A 22,582-nucleotide genomic window follows, 5' to 3' on the forward strand; every position below is an offset into this window, starting at 1 on the left:
CATGCAATTTGGACATCTAGCACTTGGAAAATTTGGGGTTTTTGCTGAAATTGCTCTATTTTGACAAAATTGGCCTATTCTATGCATGTCAGAGATAGCGCAGATGTATGGTTGATGCTTTGAGCACAAAAATTTTGGGGCTTTTGACTCTGTGTGTCAAATTTTGTGCACGTGGGTGTATGTACAACAGAAATTGCAGCTAAAATTTGGGACTTCTCACGTAATGTGATGTTAATGTCCTTGGAACAGCTGTAATCAATTGTGGAGTGCTGTAGCACAAGGTTTAGTGCTTCTGAAAATTTATTTGCAGATCTGAAATTTCTGCTTTTATGTGGTTATTTATTGCTGGTTAGTACTTGTTTGTACCTTGGTCACTTGTGTGACAGTTTGGGCCAACATTTGCTGAATTTTTGGTCACATTTGGACTGAAAGACATGGCTGGGAGCAGTGACAGCAGTCATCTCATGCACATTAAGAAGCTTGAAGGAGCACATAACTTTGCAGTTTGGCAAAAACAATGCTATAATATCTTGTTGCAGAAGAAGCAAGCAAAGTTGTTTAAGACCAAATGGGTAAAGCCCGCAGATATGGAACATGAAGATTGGGATGAGTTAAATGAGCTTGCATGCTCAACTATCAAGCTATCGATTTCTGATGCCTTGTTGTTTAACATTGAAGGTTTGGATTTTGCCTATGCTATTTGGACTCGACTAGAAGAACTTTATGCATAGAAGAGTGCCGCAAGCAAAGTTTATTGACTGAAAAAGCTTATGGATTTGCGTATGAAAGAGGGTACAACAATGTCTACTCACTTGAGTGACTCTATTGTCAGCAAGTTGGTTGGCTTGAAGTTCATGATTGATGAGAAATTTAAGGCTACTTTTTTGCTTTGCACTTTGCAAGAGAGTTGGAATACATTCAGGACTGCCATGAGCAATTCTAATGTGATCCTTTTGTATGTTGATGTAGAGAGTGCTCTACTCATGGAAGAAATGAATCGGTAGAACAAACAATGCATCCAGTAAGTCTTCCAGTGCTTTGCATACTAGGGGCAGATCACAACAGAAAGGCAAATCTGATAGCAAGAGATGTAGTAAATCGCGTGGTAAGGATGTTGAATGCCATCATTGTGGCAAGAAGGGTCACTTGAAATGTGATTGCTACAAATTGAAGAAAGAGAAAGGAAAGGGCAAGAAGACAGATGATAGCAAGAAAGAGTGTCAACCTAAGAAGAGCACTGTTAAAATCGAAGAGAATAATGTAGTCACTCATGACTGACAGTGGAAATGACGTACTTTTTGTCTCTTCACACTTTTGTACACATGCTTGACTTGTAGATACGGATGATGATATGTATACTTGGATTCTCGATTCAGGTGCTTCCTTTCATGTCACACCCCTCATGGAGAGTGGTTTTTTGATTAAACAAGGGGTCGACATGGTGTTGTCCATCTTCAAGAGAACCATGCATGTGACATTGTAGGTATTGACAGTGTGTAGTTGCAGTTTCAGCATGGTTCTGTCTTCACGCTTTAGCATGTATGGCATGTACCTCAGGTTAAGGATAGCTTGATTAGCACAGGGTAGCTAGATGGCGATGGATTTCATACCACCTTTGGTGATGGGAAATGGAAGATCTGTAAGGGGTCTAGAGTGATTGCCAGAGGTTGTAAAAGTGATACCTTGTATCCTCTCCATGTATCCAATGTGCGTGACCATGTTGTTGTCGTGACCGAGCAGCTAAGTGTTTCTTTGTGGCATGGCCGATTGGGACACATGAGTTAAACTGGAATGAAAGTGCTTTCTCGTTTGGGTTACTTGTCTTGGCTTCGTTATGCTGATTTTGAGCATTGTGATCACTGTGTTTATGGTAAACATGCACAGACGTCTCATAAGAAGTCTCTTTTGCTGAAATCTTCTCCTCTAGAGTTAGTACATTCGGATGTATGTCAGATGCCAGGGTTATCTTTAGGGAGAAAGAAATACTTTGTCACCTTTGTCGATGATGCTACACGGAAGGTATGGATTTACCCTATTCGTAGCAAGGATGAAGTGCTTGACAAGTTTCATAAATTCTTGGTATTGGTTGAAAATCATATTGATAAGACACTTAAGTGTCTTCGCTCTAACAATCGTGGGGAATATGTGTCCAAGGCCTTTGAGGCTTTTTGTGACAGCAAAGGGATAAAGAGGGAGCTTAATATCCCTCATAATCCGCCCCAAAATGGTGTTGCAAAGCGTATGAATTGGACCATACAGGATAAGGTTCGTATGATGCTATCTCATGTTGTAATACCCCATATTTTTTGGGTAGAGGCTGTTATGACAACCGTAACAGCCGTACTCTTGATTAATCGGTCACCAAACAGGTCTTTGGGTGGAGGAGTTTACCAAGAAGCGTGGTCGGGCAAGCCACCTTCGTATGCACACTTGAAAGTGTTTGGCTGCGAAGCATTTGTGCACATACGCAAGGAAAAACACAGCAAACCTGAGCCAAAGTCCTGTAAATGTATTTTCCTAGGATATGGTGATGAAGGTGAAATGGGGTATAGATTATGGGATCTCGAGAAAAGGAAAGTAGTATGTAGCAATGATATTATCTTCGGGGAAGATCGCATGCATAAACAACCCAAAAGAACAGAGGAAGTCTGTAGGGTTGTATTCCGGGAAGAAATACCTTTAGGACAGCAAAATGTGCCCGCTGTACAGTAGCAAATACCTATTGTAAATGAACCTGCAAATGCAAAAAATAATGCTGGAAATGATCAGCCAGCCATTGCCCATAATGATGAGCCACTAAATGTGGAGGAACAGCCAGGACAGCAAGCTGTCAATGCTGGTTTGTAGGCTGAAATGCTAGGATAGTAAGCTGAAAATGGAAATTTGCAAGCTCAACAGCTAGCAAACAATGATCATTGGGTTAGAAGATCGTCTAGGGCTACTAGACAACCTGATAGATTCATTCCTGGTAATGTGGCTGATTATGTCATGTTGACAGACTATAGTGAACCGTCTTGCTTCCAGGAAGCAATGTACAAACAAGACAGCAAGAAATGATATAAAGGCATGTTGTCAGAGATGAAACCTCTTGAGAAAAATGACACTTGGGACTTGGTGCAGTTGCCTAAAGGGTAGAAAACCCTTCCATGCAAATGGGTTTATAAGATGAATGTCACTTTTGGTTCCTCGCCAAAGTACAAAGCAAGATTGGTTGCGAAGGGGTATAAGCAGGAACATGGAGTTGACTTTGATGAGATCTTCTCTCTTGTAGTCAAGATGACTGCATTGAGGACCAATTTGGGCTTGGTTGCAACTGAAGATATGGAGCTCATCTAGTTGGATGTAAAGACTGCATCCTTACATGGTGATCTGCATGAAGACATATATATGCAGCAGCCCGAAGGGTTTGTGGTAAAAGGGAAAGAGAAGATGGTATGTAAACTCAGAAGGAGTTTGTATGGGTTGAAACAAGCACCAAGAGAATGGTATATAAAGTTTGATACATTTATGCATTCTCAAGGTTTTCATAGAAGTCAAGTGGATCATTGCTTGTACACCAAGAATGCAGTAGATGACAGCTTGATTATCTTGGTTTTGTATGTTGATGACATGCTGATTGTTGGCAGGGATACTAATGCCTTGGACTCATCGAAACAAAGTCTTCATGGTAGCTTGGACAGGAAGGATCTTGGTGATGCAAATCACATTCTTGGCATGCAAATATTGAGAGATAGTTCAAAAGGATTACTCTATCTATCTCAGCAGGAGTATATCTCCAAGGTTTGCAACGTTTCAATATGGAGAGGGAATAAACAATTGGGGTTCCATTGCCTCCATATGTGAAACTCAGTGCAGAGGACAGCCCTACATCGGTTGATGAGAAGGCTGAAATGGCCAAGATACCATATGCTTCAGTTGTTGGAAGTTTGATGTATGCTGTGGTTGCTACACGTCCTGACATTGCATTTGTAGTGGGAGTGGTTAGCCGATACATGGCAAACCCTGGTAAAAAGCATTGGGAAGGAGGGAAAGGTATTGTGAGATACCTCAAAGGCACGAAGGATTGATTTCTATCTTTCTCTCAGAGGCGTTGCCAAAACTATTTCAAGAGGGACCTAGTAGCCTAGGAAGCTTTGGCAGTCTAAATGCTCTAAAGCTAGCCATTGAGAGAATGATGGTGAAAAAATATTCTATTCATAATGGACTACTTTTTAAACAAGGCAGAGTGTGTGAATTTGATGATTAGGATATTTGCAAGAAAATTTTATGCAATTGTTGTGACACGCGGAGTGTTGGATACGTCGACATGCATCGAGCTTTGGCCTTTGTTTCTTGCTATTTTTTTTGGCCACCCATAAAGACTATGGTCGAGTCTTTATGTATATGAGTGTCCACAGTGTCAACTTGATAAATCCTAACAACATAAACAATCGGTGATGTTACATCCTTTACAAATATTCGATACAAAGTGGAAGTATTTGAATTGATTTGGTAGTAGGATTACCGTGTAGGAATTAAGGTCATGACATAGTTTGGTGTTGTGGTTGACTGGTTGATAAAAATGGCTCGATTCATTCCTACAAAAACAGCCGTGAAAAGCTATAAGTTGGCTGGTTTGTTTGCTAAACTTATTTACAGACTTTATGGTTTGCTTGATGAAATACTTAGTGATCAATATCCGAAGTTCACTGTCCATTTCTGGCAAATAGTTTTGCAAAAAATAGAAATAAGATTGTCCATGTCATCATTGGAGCATCCTTAGAGATTAATGGATAAACCGAAATTACAAATTCATCTATGGAGGATATATTGCTTGCATATGGCTCTCGTAAAATTTTTGATTGGAGACATTACCTTTGTCGAGTTGAGTTTGCTTATAACAGTCATAAGTATTCGGTTATTGGCTACACTTCGTTTATGCTTATGTACAGTTATGAGCCAAAACCAGTAATTGCCATTGAGCTCAAGAGGGTGGAAACACAGTTTGTGGTTGACTTTTTGTACGATATGTAGGAGAGATTGATGATTGCAAGCAAAAGCTTTAAAATCTTCCAAGGTTGTGCAAGGTTTTATGCTAATCAACATTGTAGTCCTCGAGAACCCTAGAAGGGCATGTGGTTTTAGGTTAAAGTCCCAAAGGACTCTGATTCCATGAGTACTCGTAATTGCTATAAATTATCTTTGAGTTGTGGTTCTCTTCAGATTACCAACAAGATAGGTAGCGTGTGCTATGAGCTAGATTTACTGTTAAAAATCCGAGTTTACTGTGTTCAATGTTAGTCATTTTACAAAAAATGCTTAATTAATGAAAATCCTGAAATTGTGTCGGGTTCGAGAGAGTTTGTAAATGTTGCGTACTATGAAATCCCAAACTTTCTATAAATAGATAGGCTACCCTCCATTCAATCCAATGTCGTGTTTCTAGGTTTTAGGCTCTTTAGCTTCCCTATTGGTTGTATCCAAAGAGGAATTGTGAACAAAGAAATGTTATTCATCCTTGACATTCCCAATAGTAATCTTTACATCAAGATCTAATGCATAGAAATCCCCATAAGCATTGTTTTTTTGTTTGCAAGTAAAATGTGGTTGATTATATTACTCGAAAAACTGATTGCAACAGAGTGCTCATGCTCAACAGACTAGCTGGAGATGATGCAAAGTCACCAATATATCATGTATACAAGTCTCTCAAGACGGTCTGGGAGGGATGGGGCAATAAGCCATTTGGGGGGGGGGGGGGGTTATATCGCCAATTGGGGCTGCTTGCCTGCATCACGAAGAGCAGACCCTAGCCGCCCCAAGTACGCATGAAGTGACCATGGAGCTCATGACAAGCCGTGGACTCGTCCTGCACCTGATCCCATCGGTTGCGGAGGGAGTGGATGATGGAGGTCCATAGCTCTGCTAAGGTCGCATGTGCGGAAAGTCTCTCTCCGCCGAAAGCCTCCTGACACCGTACCTTCCATATATGCCATCCAGTAAGACTCCCTATGATCTTCCATACCTCCGAGCGGTCTGCTGTGGGCTCTAGTACTTGATGGATGGGTAGAGCCTCCAAACCGACCACTGCGTACGACCCTGCCTCGATCATGAATATCGTGTCCTACATTCCGGTCTCATACAAAAGGTGACGGCGCTGGCTGACTGCCTGCCAACAACAAGCTCCCCATGAGATTTATCCAAGGCTGGGTACTATATGGCGAAGAATGCGACATGCTTCACTCCACACGAGCTGCACCTCCTCACATGACTAAAGACAGTGCTTTGGGGTTTCCAAAGGCTACTGTGTGCAGCGCTTACAACCTCCCTCCTTCTGCATCTGGGCAAGCCAACTTCACACGGCCAAGCCTCCATGTGCCACCAGCCATAAAAAGAACGAAACCCTCCTCGGCCTCTAGCTATCCCATAGGTAGTGCTAGTTGGTCCGTCGGAAGGGCTTCGTGATGCTGTGCTTCGCCTAGTGCTTGCTGCGTGACGGCACCCAGTCTATATGCTCCTACATCACTACATGTTTGCTAATCTTGGCAGCGTACTCTAGGAACGTGGGTGGCTTCTTGGCGACCGCAGAGGCTGGCCATAGCCACTCTCTTGGATCCCACTCCAGCTCATCAAGTGGTCTGCCTTCCCAGATCCAAAGGCGCCACTCCCTAAGCTCCTTCCAGAAAACATAGGGGCCCAGTCGCCATATATTTCCCTGAAGGCCCACTACCCGAATCCTCCTCCACGAAAAGGTGGCAATCTCCTCATCCCGTTGCCCTCTGTAAAGGGCCAGACGTCCCCTCTCCTGAACGGCGAAGAAAGTCCCCTGCAGGGCGCCACCCACTCTACCTGCCACACCTGAAGGGGATGCCTACTGGTGAAAACCTAGCTGCCCATACCTCCCTGGGCTCTATCGGCTCTCGTATCAGGGGAGCAAGCCACTCCGGAGGTATTGCTGCGTCTATCTCTCTTCTCCTCAACTCCACTCCTTTCTGGCAGCTTGATACTCACTGCAACATCTCCTCATCCGCCATCCTGTACACCTCCCGCCATGTGTTGATGGTACGAGCCGGGCCGGCCTCCCACCTAGCCTACTGGATGTGGGGGCACTCACCTATCTGTGCGCCTTCCTAATGTTTGACCTGGGGGTTCCAGATCACCGGTTGATGGTCTATTTTCTCTTGGCAGCCTGGGGGGCTCTGGATTAGGGTCTTACGGAGGCTCTGTCCCATGCGGAGTAAGCTGCGAAGGAAAGGTAATCTGGGTTGACGTGAAGATCCATCTTAGGGACAGTCTCCACTCACCACCAAGCCTTGGTCTACAATCCTGAAGGCCCTCCTGCAATAAGACCTTTCAGGTCTGCCCGCCTGGTGTGAGACCGCGGACAATTAGCTTGCCCAAGAGGTCCATACTGTGATACTCTGGGTCTATGATCCCAAGCCCTCCCTCTGGCCTATGTCGTATGATGGTTGCCCATGCCACCTTGGCCGTGGAATCCTTGGAACCATCAGATGCTGAGCAAACGAAATTCCACACTAGGCGGTGAAGCTGCACTACGCACAATGAGGAGAAGCACCAACACGAGGCGATGTACCAGCCCGTCGCTAGGACCTGGTTAACCATCAGGGCTTGTCCGGCTAGTGAGAGGCGAACCGTGCTCCAGTAGGTTGATTTGCTCCGAATAGAATCAAGGACAGGAAGAAACTGCTGGGCAAGAGTGATGTCGAGTGCCACCTGGAACACTAGGTATCAGACGGTCTGTCCTATGCTCACCCATCTAAACCCTAGGTATCAGACGGTTGTCCTATGCTCACCCATCTAAATCCTAGGTGGATGCCCCACTCAGTGTTGGAGTCCGGGTCTGTGAGGAAACCAACCGACTTTCTCCAGTTGATTTTCGCTCCCTCTGCAAAGCAGCATACGTCAAGAGCCAACCTCACTCTCTCCAGCATCAACTCATTGTCCTGTATGTAAAGGGCCGTATCATTTGCGTACTCTGAGTCTAACAACTCAATCTCCTCTCGCATTGGAAGTTGGAGTCCGTGTAATCCGCTTACACGTGACCTGAGGCAGTGAGACATCGCCTCTGCGAAGAGTAGGAAGAGGTATGGGGCCAGGGGGCAGCCCTGTTGAACCGATCTCTCCAGTCAAAACTCCTCCCCTCGCCTTTTGCCTATGAGAACCTTGCTGGTGGCCGATTTGTACAGATCGGAGATCCCACGAATCCAAGCATGGGGGAATCCCAACCTCACCATGGTGCCCTCTAGGAAATCCCAGTCCACCCTGTCATAAGCTTTCTTGAAATCCAAGAGTAGTACTGCTAGTCTCTGCCCACTGTGCTGAGCCCACTCTGTCGTCTCAGAGAAGGTAAATACATTGTCTAGGATGCTCCTATCTTGGACAAAGCCTGTCTGTGTGTCATGGATGATATCTGGAAGCACGGGGCGTAGTCGCCTACCAATCATCTTTGCCAGTGCCTTATAGGCCATTGATAATAAGGTGATCAGTCCCCATTGGGAGAGCTCCAACCGGTCTCTCTCTTTGGGGAGAAGACTGATAAGGCCTGCTGAGAGACTGATAAGGCCTTATCAGTCTTCTCCCCCTTTGGGGAGAAGACTGATAAGGCCTGTTGAGAGACTCCGTGGCATCTGTCCTGAAGTGAAAATCTCCGGGGAAGCCATCAGTAGGGGGTCCTTCACCACTTCCCAGTAGGTAGTGAAGAAGGTCTTAGAGAGGCCATCTCCCCGGGGCATTTTTTCCCATCATGTGTATGGAAAGTCTCCTCTAGTTCCTTCTCTGTGAAGGGGGTTAGGAGGAAGCGTTCCATCTCCTCTGTGACAAGGGATGGGATGTGATCCCATACTTGCTGTCTACATCTCTGTCCTCTAGCTAAAGCTGTCTCTTGCTGGAAAAGGTGCGTGTAATAGTTGGTGGCAATCTCCATCACCTCATCTGGGCTAGAACGGGTCCTCCCATACTGATCCCAAAGGCTCCGTACCTGCTCTCCTGCGGTGCGGGGCTGGTGCACCTAGAAAAACTGCCTTTACATCGTGCCCACCTTTCGCGCCCAGAAGGTTGTTGAGGTGCAGAAAGAGAACTCCGAGCGCATGTCCTCTAGGCCAGCAATGACTGCTCGTGTGCGCACCTCTTGTCCGTGGATGATGGGATCCGTTGCTGCCTCCTGCAATAATCCCTGCGTGGCTGCAAGGTCCCGCTAGAGTGCTCTCTCCTCCTCCCAACACTGCTGCCTGTCTTGTATAGTTGCCTCTTGGCAGATTCTGCTTGACTCGACTAGGACCTCTGCAACTTCCTGTGCTAACTGGTCCCTCCTGTCCGACTCTCTGGTCCAAATCTGCTCTATTTGTCTCGTGACTTCCCCCCCCCTATAGATCGAGTCAGGGATCTGACAGGATTGTGTGTCTAGGGTGGATTCTGGGGGTTCAAGTGTCAGGAGAACCAGGCAATGATCGAACAACGTGGTGCCTGCCAACTGTTCAATCTGGCCTCCACGAGAGCCTCCCACTCTCCCACTCTCCCACTGTCCAACGACCTCTCCCTCCTGTGGAAGGCAAGGTCTTTCTCGGCATCACATGCTCCAACTGCAAGGAAAAAGACCTTCCATGCCTCTTGCTTCTCCCCAACCATGCCTTGGTAGTTTCTGCCTCTGCTCTGCTGGTCCTTCAAGGCCTCTAGGTTGTTGAAATCTCCTCCAACAATCCAGGAGTCCATTAGTGATCTCCACTTAGAACCTGCTGCGTGTCCTAACCTCCGTAGGGGCATAGACATTGAGGACTTCAATACACGAGTCCTCAAAATCCAATTTGATTCATAGAATCCTTCCTGCCACTATTGTCCCATGATCTCGTACACGGGTGGTGAGACTTAGGGCAATAGAGGTGTATACGCCTCCACTCCTACCGTGGGCCCCTATGGCGTGCTCGCAGTAAGTGTGCGAGCTGCCCGGAAGTACCTTTCCAACCCGCTGGGCTTGGGTGGGGGTGAGCTTGTGCTCTTGCAGAAGCAAGATGTCGATCCGTCCGGCAAGGGTAGGCTGCAACTCCTGCCAAACAATCAACTTCCTAGAACCACGTGCCCCACTGTAGTGGAGACTATTCACATTCCAAGATGGAAGGTGTAAGCTCATGGGAAAACCTGTGATTGACCGAACAGGCATTTGTTCGGTGTGGATGCTGTTGATGAGGATGAGAATTTGTGAGGCATGCAAGTGCGCTTTTCCACCGGTCTGGATGCTGAACTCCAGTCTCCCATGGTGGCCCTTGGCTGGACCATAGGGGTTATAGATGCTCCAGGTAGTACTATCAATGCACTATCGGCCATGTTGAGAATTGCGACTTTGTACACTGGTAGAATCGGGCCGCTTGTGCCAGGGGCCACTCGATCACATTCTTTAGAGCTCTCGTTTGTGAAGGGGCTTGAAAGATGATGCTCAAGTGTGGGACCTCGACGCCAGCCCACCTGTTAAAGTCCATCATGCAACCAAGCCACTGCTGTGCAAACAGTGCTAGTCCTTCTGGCATCGACTGGTAGATGTGGTCCGCCACGTGACTCTTCAACTCCTCCTCTACCTGTGTTGTCATCCACTCCCCTGAGTGAGAGGATTGCAGAAAAAAGGCATAGTTTGGTCCATCCGGTGGTGCTAGTAGATGGACCTTGCTCCTCCTTGACTTACGAACCACGAAGATCCCCATCTCTAGAGGTAGTGGAAACTCTCCGCGCTCTGCAACTTGCAGGTAGGACCATGGGCCACTGCGGAAGAACTCCTGTGGCAACAATTGTGCCTATCTTGGGAAGGTGTGGCGGGTGGCAGGGGTAGATGAGCTGGTGGCTGTGTGGGAGGGGAAAGACTGCTGGTGCGTGGAGAAGGTAGGTGTGTGTGGCTCATCACCTCGTGTGGGAGGGGGGGTGGGTCTGGGAGGGCACCTAACCCGAGTGCGGATCGGGGGGGGGAGGGGATGCTCAGTAGGGGGGGTGGTGAGGGGGAAGAGGATCAAGGGATGGTGGGATGGATGGAGATGCATGGTGGGTGTTGGGGGGGGGGGGGGGTGGCTTTGGCAAGGGGAGGCTGTGGGCCAAGGTCGGGGGGGGAGGGGTGGGATGAGGGGACTGTGGGAACTTAGGCGAGGCAGTCTGTGGCGCATGTGAAGAATATGGGTGGCTGTGGTCGTGTCGGGTTGGACAGTTAGGGGGGTTGTGGAGTGCTCTGCTGAGGGAGGGTCGCTCGTCCACCTGCATCCTGTTGAGGAGGCTGGGTCTGAGGAGGCTGGCTGCGCCTCCCCTTGTCGTCTCCCTCTTTGTCGTCTCTGGACCCATATGAAGCCATCAGCGTCCAGTTGGGGACCTATGGGCGAAACCGCCTCGGCTCCGAAACGTTGCTGATGAGGCTTGGTCTGCACCCTGTTGACGAGGCTGGGTCTGAGGAGCTGGCTACGCCCCCCTTGCCATCTCCCTCTCTGTCGTCTATGGACCCATGTGAAGCCGTCAGCATCCAGTTGGGGACTTGTGGGCGAAGCTGCCTTGGCTCCGAAACGCGTACAAACTGCCTGATGCCCAAAGTCGTGGCATTATAGGCACTATCCTGGTTGCCTAGTCACAATGACCTGCTACCTAAAGGAGTGCCCGCCTGCCTCAATCTCTAGGAACTATGGAATATTGTTGACCTCTTTCACTGCCACCCGTACCTTTGGGACTCCTGCTACTACCAGTGCATCTGCGAAAGACGCGGGAAGGACAATGCTGAAGAGCCGTTCAAAGTCTTCCACCAATTGGCGATGCTCAATCACTAGGCTGGGGAAAAGAAGGGTGACTAGGTGTCGAAGAAATCTGTTGTAGAGTGCAAACGCCTCCACAGTACAGCCAATGTACCAAGGGACCATGTATATGACCCCCTTCGTGGACGCATTTGGTGAATTGGCGAGTAACTCGCGAGCTACGTCTGCCGAGTTGAGTTGGACCATGAAGATCCCTTGGCCCAATAGGACCGCCTCCATGATCTGCATTGTGCCGATGCACAGCGTGGAGTGAAGCCAATCCCGAAGCTGGGCCCTGGCTGGGGAATGTCCTACTACATGACCATAAATCGTTGTTTCCATTAGCTCCAGCTCCTTAGCTCGGACGGCTAAGAGCTGCTCCTCTGAGAGGACTACGCGCAAGGTGTTTGACTAGGCACTGAGTGCGCCGGTGTCTGACCATAGGTTTGCATTGCGCGTCCCTTCTGGGAGAACCTACCTATCATGCTGTTGTGCTATTGGAGGGTGGAGAACCTACCTATCACGCTGTTGTGCTATTGGAGGGTGGAGTTGCTGCAGGGGGAGGGAGCAATTGCAAGGGGGGGTGTCAATGGCGAAGGGGGGGGACCTTTTTTTTAAAATTAAAAAAAAAAATAGGTGGAGGCGACGGACAACGGGCGCGGACGGGGGGGGGGGGGGGGGGGGAAACGGGCACAAGCGAGGATGATGGCCGGGGGGGGGGGGGGCACATGCAAATGCGGATCAGGGGCGGGGGTGGAGGCCACAGGCGGGGGGAAAGGTAGGATGATGGCCAGGGGGCAGGGTGATTGGCAGGGTGCGGGCGACAGGCAGGGCGACGGGTAGGGCAAGTGATGGGCCATGGGCAGGGGCCACAGGTGGGGAATTGGGGGGGGGGGGGGGGGAGGCACTAGCGAAGGCGTTGAGAAGGGGGTTGCGGGTGTGAGGGACTAGTCGGGAGGCGGGGGTAGCAGGCGAAGCGATGACAGGGAGCTTCTCTATTCCAAATGGCTCCCCCATAAGCATTGTTAGCAACTTACATCATCCATTCATGCTCTAGATCCAGTGATAATCTGCCATTCTTGTACAAACTCCTTATCATAACATTGATTTCAAATCCATGATCAATAAGAGCAATGTAAGGTATCTCAAGGTCCCCAACTTTCACCATCATCTCAATGGTCACTTTAGCCTAATGATTTTGTGTATAAAGGCTTTTAGGAATAACATTGGCAGCCTTTGTTCGCATAGGACATCTTAGTTGAAGTTGTCCCTTGTTGATTGCTACCATTTGGCGCCTGTTTTAGCCTGCATCTTGTAGATTTCTCTCCTTCCTGCCATCAGCTTGCTAATCCAGCTCCACTGCAGCTGTGTTTGCAGCATAGTGGCCTGCTCCACACATGGCAATTGGATTTGAACACTCTTTGTAGTTGGCGACCTTCACACTTGCGTTTTGCTGATATTGCTGTTGCGTGGCTTGGAGGACTCCAACATCATCTATGTTTTCACTATATACTTGTTGCCTTAGTCCTGCTCTGAAGGTTGTGTTTGCAGTTTTTCTCTCTTCTCACTGCTTATCTACCACCAAATCCAACATCGTGTTTTGTGTTTATTGGTGTTTGACATTCAGAGGCTGCTTTGCTGCATTTTGGGATTTGTCAGGAGTACGCAACACTGTCTTGCTCGGCACCTTTTCCTTGGTCCTCAAGACACGAGAGTTCGGGGTGCAATTCTCATTCTTTTCACAATTTGTTTGCTGCATGAGCATTGTATATTCATTATTTAGCCATTCATTCAGATTTCCATTGTGTTCATTGTCTCTGAGTTCCCCTAACCCTAATTGTATTTTGTTGAGTTTATGCTTTGTTGTATGCTTTCGTTTATGTTTTTGCGTCAAGGTATTTCTTCACACGGTATCAAAACAAGGTTCTCTTCCATGAAACCTAGGCTTTGATCGGAAAGCATTTCATAGGAAGCAAGAAACAGCTAGAGGGCAAGATGACTTTGAATACATCTTCACCACCTCTTCATGATACATCCGTATCTAGCACATCAAGACACAAATGGAGTAGGCTTTAGATCTTGTTGCTCCTTCTGACATTGGACAGTCTTCGGACTACCATGGAGCCCACAGACCATACGAGATCTCACGAGCTGAATACAATCTCATCCTCATGTATTAAGATCAACAGCAGATTGAAAGTAAATTTGAGTTTTCCCCTTTAGATTCGGTACATCAGTCTAATGATTTTGCAAGGATAGAAGCTCCACAACAGACTGGCCATCTTGACATGGAAACGATCATGGAGCACAAACCATTTTTCTCTCTACTACCATCGTCTCCATCTTTACCTTTTCATCTTTTCCATACACTGCTCCATCTTCATTCACTACAATGTTAGGTATGCATATTACTACTCAATCTTTTGAGTTTACCTTCTCTTTTCCACAAGATATTAATGATGCTTACGATGAAGCAACTCTTCAAACTAAGTATTGATTCATAAGCCTCAAAGAGTATAGGTTTCATGGTCAATTTGATTTTGATGAATCATCTTTTTCATCATTTGCATTTAATAAAAAAAAGACCTAACACATTTTCCATAACTACATGAATGACAAATCTGTTTAATCGCCCACCGATCGCACCGCTAGTTCTGCAACACCTTTCTTTTACCCTCCATTAAGTGCACCTTTTATGTCTTCAAATACCACACCGGGGGCTCCTAAGTCCTCGGACGATCAGGTCACATTGTTTCTAAATAAGCTGTCCAAGCAATGCTTCCATTTTGTGGAGCAGGTGATTTCACAATCCACTATGTCCACATTTCATGAATTGAGTATCAGCCATTGTGTTACACTTGGATATTCAATCGGTTTCATAGTTTGACCTCTACAAAGGGGAATATTGTTGCTTCTTCTTAGAAGGGGCAGCACAAGAAGGATAAATAAACTCAAAATCAGAATCAAAATCAATTAAGTGAGACCATAGGAAACTCTTAGTCATCTGTCGAACTCGGATGACAAAATGTAGTGAAGAAAAATTGGTATTGTCGACATTGTTAGAAGGTTGTCCATTTTGACAAGGATTCTTAATAAAAAAGAATGGAGGCACAGCACCAAAAGCTAAGACTTATCCTCACCCCTCAATCGAGAAATCCCTAGCAGGGGTGGTAGGGTGTTGGCACCCTTAGCAATGGTAGTGGCGAGGCTAGATCCACATTGGCACCAGTCAGCCATCATAGTCAACAATGTTCTCAATATAGAGGGCTTGTTTGACTAGTCTGCAAAGATCCACATCATCTCCGTAGAGACACTTAAAGATGCGAGTCTTGTCCACATCTGCGAGTTGCCTTTTGATGAGGTGAGTGTAGAGACCCACTTGTCACAACAAAGTACTTTAGCTACTCCTTGTTTTGTGGATAGTGGAGCTACCCATCATATGACCCCAATTGAGAACATTTTAATTTCTTGAGCCCTTGCGACCGGCTAAGTCGTTGTTGGGAACAACTCCTTGGTCAAGATTTAGGCTCACAGTTGCGTCAATTTTTCTAATAACTAGGGCTTAGATCGTGCTACGCTAGATAATCATTGATGTATATCATGTCTCTCAGCTTGGGGTGAACTTTTTATTTGTTCAATAGCTTTGCTGCTTGGATCGAGCAATCTTCTTTATAGCGACCATGGTCAAGGTCCTTGACTCTTAGACATGTTTCGTAATTGCTCATGGTGAGGCACAGCTTAGTGGCTTGTACCACATGACTAGTTTCTTTTCGAGTCAATAGCCAAGAGCTTTGAGTTTCATTGCTTCCAGGCTTTAGCCACTAAAGGAGAGTTTATGAACACTGAGCATCTTTGGCATTTTCGCTTCGGGAATCTCTAATAAGAGTGTCTTTATGAGTTGTCGTATCGATAGATGGTTGATGGTCTTTCATGCTTGAAGCTATCACGGGACATCTATAAAGCTTGTCAACTCAAGATACAATACGGTACCCCATTCCCTCAGTAGTCTACATATAGAGCTTAGGTGCCTCTTAGATTAATTTTTGTTGATCTTTATGGCCTACATTCATCTCCGTCTTGAACGACGCACTGTACTTATTTTTGATTGTGGATGATCATTCTTGATACATGTGGGTGTATTTTCTCAAGCACAAGTTTGATGCCTTCACATATTTTTCTGCTTGGGTGCTACTGGTGCATAACCAGACTAGTCGTCTTGTAGGATGCATGAGTGATAATGGAGGCGAATTGACCTCACATGAGTTTTATGAGTCTCTCCAGGTATATGACATTTTATGCTAGCTTACTTCTACTAATTTCTCTTCCCAGACTGCAGTTGTAGAGTGCAGAGACCAAACCATCATGAACATGGGATGCTCTATGTTGTTCACAGTAAAGCTTCTTGAGCGCCTTTGGATCAAGGTTGTTAACACTTTGATGTGCATCCTTAATTGATACTCGATTGCCTATCTCCCTCAAAGGACTCCGTATGAGGAAAATTTTGGCTCTTGGTATATAGTTTTCCATGTTAGAGTCTTTGAGAGTTATACCTACACGCACAACCTCAATGATAAGATAGGTAAGCTCACTCCTCGAGTTGATCTGTTGATTTTTGTAGGCTACTTCTTCGAAGTGACAGTCTATCGTCTGTTCGATACTCAGACAAACAAGGTGATTGTTAGAAGAGATGTAGTCTTTAATGAGAGGGACATTAGGCAATTTTCTGCACCGGACTGTGACCCCTTTTATTACATTATTCCCTCAAAGATAGTTTCTTTTGAGTCGAGTTTGCTATCCGCTCTTGACTCGCTTGTAGATTCTTTAGCTCCCAAGCCTTGTCGACGAGATCACTTACCTCGTTGGTACCAGTAGACAATGCAGGAGTCAAGGATCCTTCCATGCGATTTCACTTGGGAGGGCTCTAGAAGATCTGCCCCGCTTGGCCATAGAAAAGGAGCTAGAGAGTATTGATCGAAATGAGACTTGGACCTTTATGGATAGTTCGAGCTACAAGAAAGTCATTAGAACAAAGTGGATTTTTAGGACTAAGCTAAAGGCTAATGGGACTTTAGATAAGTACAAGGCTCACCTTGTTGTGCAAGGGTTTTAACAAAAGCAAGGTATTGATTATGAAGAGACCTTTGCTCCTACTGCGCGGTTGGCATCATTTTGTCTATTGGTTGCACTAGTTGCTCACTATGGTTGGTTGATCTATTAGATGGATGTTAAAAGCGCCTTCTTGAACGGTTATCTGGAGGAGAAAGTATATGTGGAGTAGCCTCCCGGAGTTCCTTAGAATTTAGGGACACAATTCTATCCCTTGTAACCTGAACTTAGATGTTTGTATTACTTCAGAGGGGGCTAGCTATATCCTGCTATAGTAGATGATTTACTTCTCATTGGCTCAAATTCTGTTACCATAGCAAATATTAAGGCTCAGCTTTGTTCTACTTTTAAGATGAGAGCAGGTGGTTTATTGTTTTACCTTTTCGGAATGGAGATCGCCTTTGGTTAATTCAAACTCGGCGAGATTTAGCTTATTGAGTTAGTTTACTCGGTCAATATTTCATTGAACCTAGGATGTCACATTGGATGGCATGCCTTCGTGTTTTGAGATTTTTATGGTATACGTATTCTTATGGCCTCACTTATGGTTCTGCTTTATGTTTATAGAGGTACATTGACTTTGGTTGGGCAAGAGATCCTGACACCCGGCATTCCCATCGTGGCTACCTCTGTACCTTAGACATGGCAACTCTCTTAGGCTAGCCGTAAGTAGGAGACGATGGTGACTTCTAGGATCGAGGTTGAGTATAGGGCTCTCTTTGATGGTAGCATAGAGGCTATCTACTTGAGGAGCTTACTGGTGGCACATCAATTTTCATATGACTCTCCTATTGTTGTCTATTGCAACAACCAAAGTGGCATTGCCCTCGCAGGAAATCTGATTATTACACCATGGATATAGCATGTGGGGGTTCACTTCCACTTCACTAGAGAGCAGTTTGAGCTACGTACCATTCACGTAGAGTTTCTGCCTTCGTCACACACTTTTACAGGCATTGATCAAGGCAGTCAATTGGCCGGTGCTTTAGTATGTGTTACCTAGGATTGGCTTGGATACATTGTTCTGTACTTCAGATTGACAAGGAGAGGATGATTCCCTCTACCTTTCCCTTCCAATTTGAGAGGGGGTGGCTTTCTTCTCTTGGTGGTGACAGGATGTTGTTTATAGTTTTTTTCATACATTATCTATACTGTACTTTGTATCTTCATCCGTGTCACTGGGATGACATGATTGTGAAAGGGTGCTTAGGAAGTGAACAATTCTTTTGTGAGGACAGTGTCTAAGTGGCACCATTACATAGCATTTTCCATTAGCATGATCATACCTGCATTGTCAATTGTATAACTCCAGTGCATTGACATTCTCTTCTTGTAACCATGTATTTGTGCATATTTATCCGTCTTCGTTCTTTTGAAGCGGTTGACTTTGGATCCACCATATTGGTGGCATTGTACATGGTAGTCTCTCCTACTTGCTTAGCTTCACTAGCTTGCTTTCTGCACGCTTTTTTGCCTCTTCATATACTCACTATATTTGTTTCACACATCCTTAGTCTATTCTTTTAACATCGACACCCAGTAGTGGTAGGGATAGCTTGCTTATTTTGTGAAAGCCTTTGGGTTTGATCATTAGTCTCCCATCTATTACTTAATTGACCTCCATCTACCCTTTTTTGAACCAAACACTATTTTTTAAAAATGAAAAAGAAAAGTTCACAATGCTTCCGCCTTTGCTGGACTTGGTAGGCCACTAGGTAGTTGACGTGTACCCTTTCTATGATGCCTTGAGCTCTTTGGGTTGACCACTTGGACTCCCTCGGTAAGATAACCATCACCTCTGTAGTCTTGGTAGGCCCCTGGGCAGCCATCGTGGACCCTTTGTTTGATGCCCTCCCTACTTTAGGATGGGACACCTTTAGGCAAAACCAAAAACAAAGACAAAAACACACAAAACTTTGGGTTTGCCTTCTTTTGTAGCTCAATTTTTGGGCATGAGAGGTCGTGTTGAACTAAAATAAGCATTATGTGCTAAATTAGTCTCTTAAAAAGTCCCAAAACTGTTTAATTAATGTAATCCCTAAAATGGTGCATGGTTCAAGAGAGTTTTTAAACATTGCATGGGACGAAGTCCCGAAACTTTCTATAAGTAGGTAGGCTGCCCTCCATTCAGTCTGATCTCATTTTTGCAGGTTTCAAGCCCTCTAGTTTCCTTGCCCACACCCCTTTGCCGAGGACATCTCAGACAAAGCTGTCCCTTGCCCGTTGCTACCATTTTGTGCTTGTTTCTAGCGTCCACCTTGCAGATTTCTCACCTTCCAGCCATCCCCTTACTGATCAGCTCCATTGCAGTTGTGCTGGTGGCATGTTCCATAGGTAGTGAGTGCATTTGGAGCACTCTTTGCAGCTGGTGACCTTCTTCACATTTGTGTTTTGCTGATTCTGCTGTTGCTTGGCGTGGAGGACTCCAACAACATCTGTGTTTTCACTTTGTAGTTGTCACCTCAGTGCTTGCTACTCCTTTGACGTGTTTGGTGCAGTTTTTCTTTATTTTTATGCGTGTCTGCCACCAAATCCAACATCCTCTAGTGTGTTTGCTGGTGTCCGACACTCGGAGGCTGCCTTGTTGTGTTTTGAGATCCATCAAGTGTATGACATACTCTTTTACTCTACCTCGGTCATTGAGACATGAGAATTTGGGGGTACAATTTTCATTCCTTGCACAGTTTGTTTGGTGCATGAGCATGGTATATTCAATATTGACTCATTCATTCAGATTTCCACCACAATGTCTTTAAATGAATCAATACTAAATATGAGTGAGTGAAGTTGATGATACGGATGAGATGCTGAAGGAGTGGAGGTGTCTACCAGCCACTGTTTTTTATGGAGTGGCCTAAGGGAGGATACTGGAGAGTGATGCCCTTTGTGTACAGATCCTGAGTGTAGCAATACCACCAAATGTGGAGTAGGTGAAGCTAACTGGAGCTAAGGTGATGTGACACAGCAGCCTATGGCCAGTTAGGGATGAGAATGACTGAAAATAAGAAGATGGTGATGCAAAATCTGGATACAAACTTTTGGAATAGCAAAACGGTCTGGCTGATGATGAAGAAGAAGATGCAGCCGTTCCAGTACAAAAAATGCAGGCCAGGGACAGGTCACCAGGCTGGAAAATCAGGTCATCGGGAGAGGTAGATGATGCTGTGGATGAAGTTGTGCAGCTGCAGAAAGGCTGGATAATCACAAACAACAGCAGCAGGTGTCGTTAATGAAAAGCTGGCAGAAAAATGCAACAATAGCAGCCATGTGCAGGCTGGTGTCAGGAGGAGGATAGATGATGACGGGAATGATGACAGCAGCAACTGTAAAAGGTAAGAAGTAAAGGGTGGTGTTGACACTGAGTCCCTTCTACAAAATGAGTTCAAGCGAGAAGAAGTATAGGGTGCTTACAGCTGTCTAGAGTGTATTGTAAAATGGCTCAAATGCCTTTTTGGGGCTGTTTTAATGAGCTGGAAAATGCCAAAAAAGATATGATACATTAGAATAAGTTTTTGTTGCTTAATGTCCATAATCTTTTGCCTAGTACATAAGGAGCTATGCTTGTCTTAGATTTTGTAAATAACATGTGCCATTTTACGTACAAAGCCTCAATTTTGATGCCCATAGTTGCAGATGTAGCCTTGCTCAATCCGTTTTCCCTTGGTGTAATACCTAATGAGTATTGATTGGCGAGTGGATCCCTAGATATGTGGATTGATTGGCGAGTGTATCCCTTCGTGTAATACCTAATGAGGATTGACTGGTGAGTGGATTCCTAGATCTGTGGATGATGTTGAAAGGCAGCCAAAGATGTATCCTCTGGGAATATCATTTCCATTTGTGACTGTGTGCAGATTTGGTGAAGTAACATGAGGGCTCCCAGATGAATGTAGTATAGCAGAAGGAATCATACTGTTGTACCGTTATTCTACATCTGCAGAAACAGAAAGGAAATATCTTTACAAATTTTGCGATCATGATTTTTTCTTCTTTTGCTTCCCTAGGCATCTTGGCTTTATGTGGTTGGGAACATACTTTAGTGGGGTTCATGGTTATTTTGTACACTTAAGAGAGGCATGCTTATGCTAGTGATGCTTTATGGTGATAGTTTTTTTTTCCTCCACACACCTCGTGGATTTTTAGCTGATAAGCTGTTAAAGCTAGTTGAGTTACTGGGGCTTTTTGACTGTGTATCAGTTGAAAAAGATGGCTCTTTAAGTATAGAAATCTCTTCCTAGAATTTTGGCTGATAAGCTGTCAAAGCTAGACAAGTTAACTCGAGAATTTTGACTGTCTATTGGTTGATTTTCTCTGCGTACACTAGATGGAATTGGGCTGATAAGCTGTTAAAGATAACTGAGTTTACTGGGGGATTTTGACTGTACGTTTGTTGAAAGATGACTCTTTTAAGTATAAGAATCTCTTCCCTTCTTAGGACGCTGCTTTTTTCTGCGGGTACTTTGTGGAATGTTCTCTGTGTACACCATGTAATTTTGACTGATAATCTGTTAAAGCTAGCCAAGTTTCCTGGGAGACTTTGACTGCATATTGGTTGAAAGATGACTCCTATAAACCTTTTTCCGTTTTAGGATGCTGCTTTTCAATTCATGCCTGCAGCTAGTTTATGTGTATGATGACGGTTGATTTGAATCTTTTGTTGATTACTGTTGTGGATAGATGTGCTGAAAGGGTCATTCTATGCAAACCCTATCATAGACAAGCCCACATCTGATAAAGAGTTGATGGAAAGGTATATAGTTTCTTGATCAAGTGATTTTTGATTATCTGGAGCATACCTTTATTGAGATGGTAGACCAGTAACACAGGTTGCTCCTTATATGCATACTTTATTCAGATACCCTTCTTACTGCCGCCCAAACTTGTGGCCGACTATGGAATTACCAGAGCTAGAGCCAGGTAACTTGTGGTGGTCCAATATCATTCGTGCACTCAAGTGCACATTTGTAGCGCAAACAAGGTAACTGCTTTCTGTTTGCTGAACAAGTTACTTATTCCTTTTTGCAGCTTTCAAGGAGCTTGGCAAGCTGATTATTGATGTGGGGTTACTTCTTTCTTATCATTGTGATAAGTATGGTATGCACTTACTGGTCAAATCGTGATAACTATTTTGTTCTCTTAAATATAAAAACCATGGGGGATGGGGTATTTATAAACTCAGTGGTTGTTTTTTGTTTTAAAAAATTTGTTTGAAAAACTTTGTGCAGTAGAGCTAACAAAAGCAAAGAACTTTGTATAGTAGAGCTAACAAAAGAAAATGTAAGTAAAGCAAACTACTAACATTGTTGTAACCCGCTTGAAGAATCTTTATATTTATACAATTATCTGGGATTTGACCCTTAAACAATAAAAAATAACACGTAGTACTGAGTTGCCATGCTACTGACAATGTGGATTATGTATCTTTTACTTAGTGATTTCTTTTTGTAGATTATTATTTTTTCTTTTTGAAAATTAAATTAGCAAGGGAGGGTTTTATGATTTTCTCCAACAAATGATTTTTTCTGTGGTAGTTGCATTAAAGAATCAAGGTGTAGCAAAACAAAGATTGGAAGAGCTGCTACGGCATTCCCAATGCCACAAAGGGCGACTTCTTCACTATTTTGCACGTTCTGCAAGGTATAGTGCACCCATTGGCTGCCATAATTTTGTTTGAACATATATGATTCTGAAGAGCTCTTGGGTGTTTCACCTTGTTTCATTTCAACTAG

General features: G+C 45.0%; 1 protein-coding gene across 2 annotated transcripts in view; it reads left to right on the plus strand.

Moving 5' to 3' along the window:
* Positions 1 to 22,582, plus strand: part of LOC148010681 (2-oxoglutarate (2OG) and Fe(II)-dependent oxygenase superfamily protein) — a 153,878-nt gene that overhangs the window by 68,525 nt on the left and 62,771 nt on the right. For both annotated transcript variants that reach the window (XM_087671746.1, XM_087671745.1), the window contains exons 6-9: positions 21,531 to 21,603; positions 21,709 to 21,770; positions 21,879 to 21,947; positions 22,385 to 22,490. In XM_087671746.1, the coding sequence (XP_087527872.1) occupies positions 21,531 to 21,603; positions 21,709 to 21,770; positions 21,879 to 21,947; positions 22,385 to 22,490 (310 nt within the window). The remainder of the gene's footprint in view (positions 1 to 21,530; positions 21,604 to 21,708; positions 21,771 to 21,878; positions 21,948 to 22,384; positions 22,491 to 22,582) is intronic.

This window comes from Lygodium microphyllum, chromosome 29, assembly GCF_053477565.2.
Source record: "Lygodium microphyllum isolate KBCC chromosome 29, Lygodium_microphyllum_v1.1.10, whole genome shotgun sequence".
Classification (NCBI taxonomy): Eukaryota; Viridiplantae; Streptophyta; class Polypodiopsida; order Schizaeales; family Lygodiaceae; genus Lygodium; species Lygodium microphyllum.